Here is a 799-nt window from a genome sequence, read left to right on the forward strand (position 1 = left end):
GAAAATATGCAGTTATATTGAAGCTAGAATACACCCTTGAGGTGTACAGACACCCCATAAATAAAACGAGAAAAACAACAAATAAAAAAAAACGGAAAACAAAGTGCATGCAAGACATAAGGTTTACTAGGGTTTATGAGGCTTTATTAGGGTTTATTAGGGTTTAGGGTTTATTAGGGTTTAGGGTTTAGGGTTTCTAGGGTTTACTTCTCCATCGTTGTTTTTGTCACATTCAGCCAGCACCTCATGCCACGCTTTATCGTCAATTGCGGTTATCCCAAACAGCTGAAAAAAACAAAAAAAAACAAAAAAAAAAAAAAATTCAAATGCATGCAAAATGCATGCATGCATGCATGCAGCCCCAAAAATTTCGCATGCATGCATGCAGTTGCATGCATGCAGTTGCATGCATGCAGTTGCATGCATGCATGCATGCATGCAGCCCCAAACATTGTTTAAACGCATGCAATGCATGCATGCATGCATGCATGCGGCCCCACCACCCCGCACCCCGCACCCCAAACCCTAAACCCTAAACCCTAAACCCTAAACCCCAGGTGGTTACTCTTTTAGAATCAAAAAAAAAATCTACAAAGTAACCATGCACCCCAAACCCTAAACCCTAACCCCTAACCCCAAACCCTAAACCCTAAACCCTAAACCCTAAACCCTAAACCCTAAACCCTAACCTTTGCTAGTTCTTCATTGGTGATTTTGCCTGAGCCATCGCTATCAAACTGCTGAAACGCTTGCAGCAGCCGCTCGCGGGACAGCAGCAGTTGTTTATCCATACACACAG

The 799-nt window shown here is 42.8% G+C and overlaps 1 protein-coding gene across 1 annotated transcript in view; it reads right to left on the reverse strand.

Moving 5' to 3' along the window:
- EMH_0089530 (CAM kinase, CDPK family TgCDPK1, putative) overlaps positions 1-791 on the reverse strand; it is a gene marked incomplete at both ends in the record, with an annotated part of 1,325 nt that extends 534 nt beyond the window's left edge. The window contains 2 exons of the mRNA XM_013501437.1: positions 208-285; positions 690-791. Of these exons, the coding sequence (XP_013356891.1) occupies positions 208-285; positions 690-791 (180 nt within the window). The remainder of the gene's footprint in view (positions 1-207; positions 286-689) is intronic.
- Positions 792-799: the final 8 nt, after the last annotated feature.

The sequence above is a fragment of the Eimeria mitis genome, genomic scaffold (assembly GCF_000499745.2).
Source record: "Eimeria mitis Houghton genomic scaffold, Emh_scaff6884, whole genome shotgun sequence".
Classification (NCBI taxonomy): domain Eukaryota; phylum Apicomplexa; class Conoidasida; order Eucoccidiorida; family Eimeriidae; genus Eimeria; species Eimeria mitis.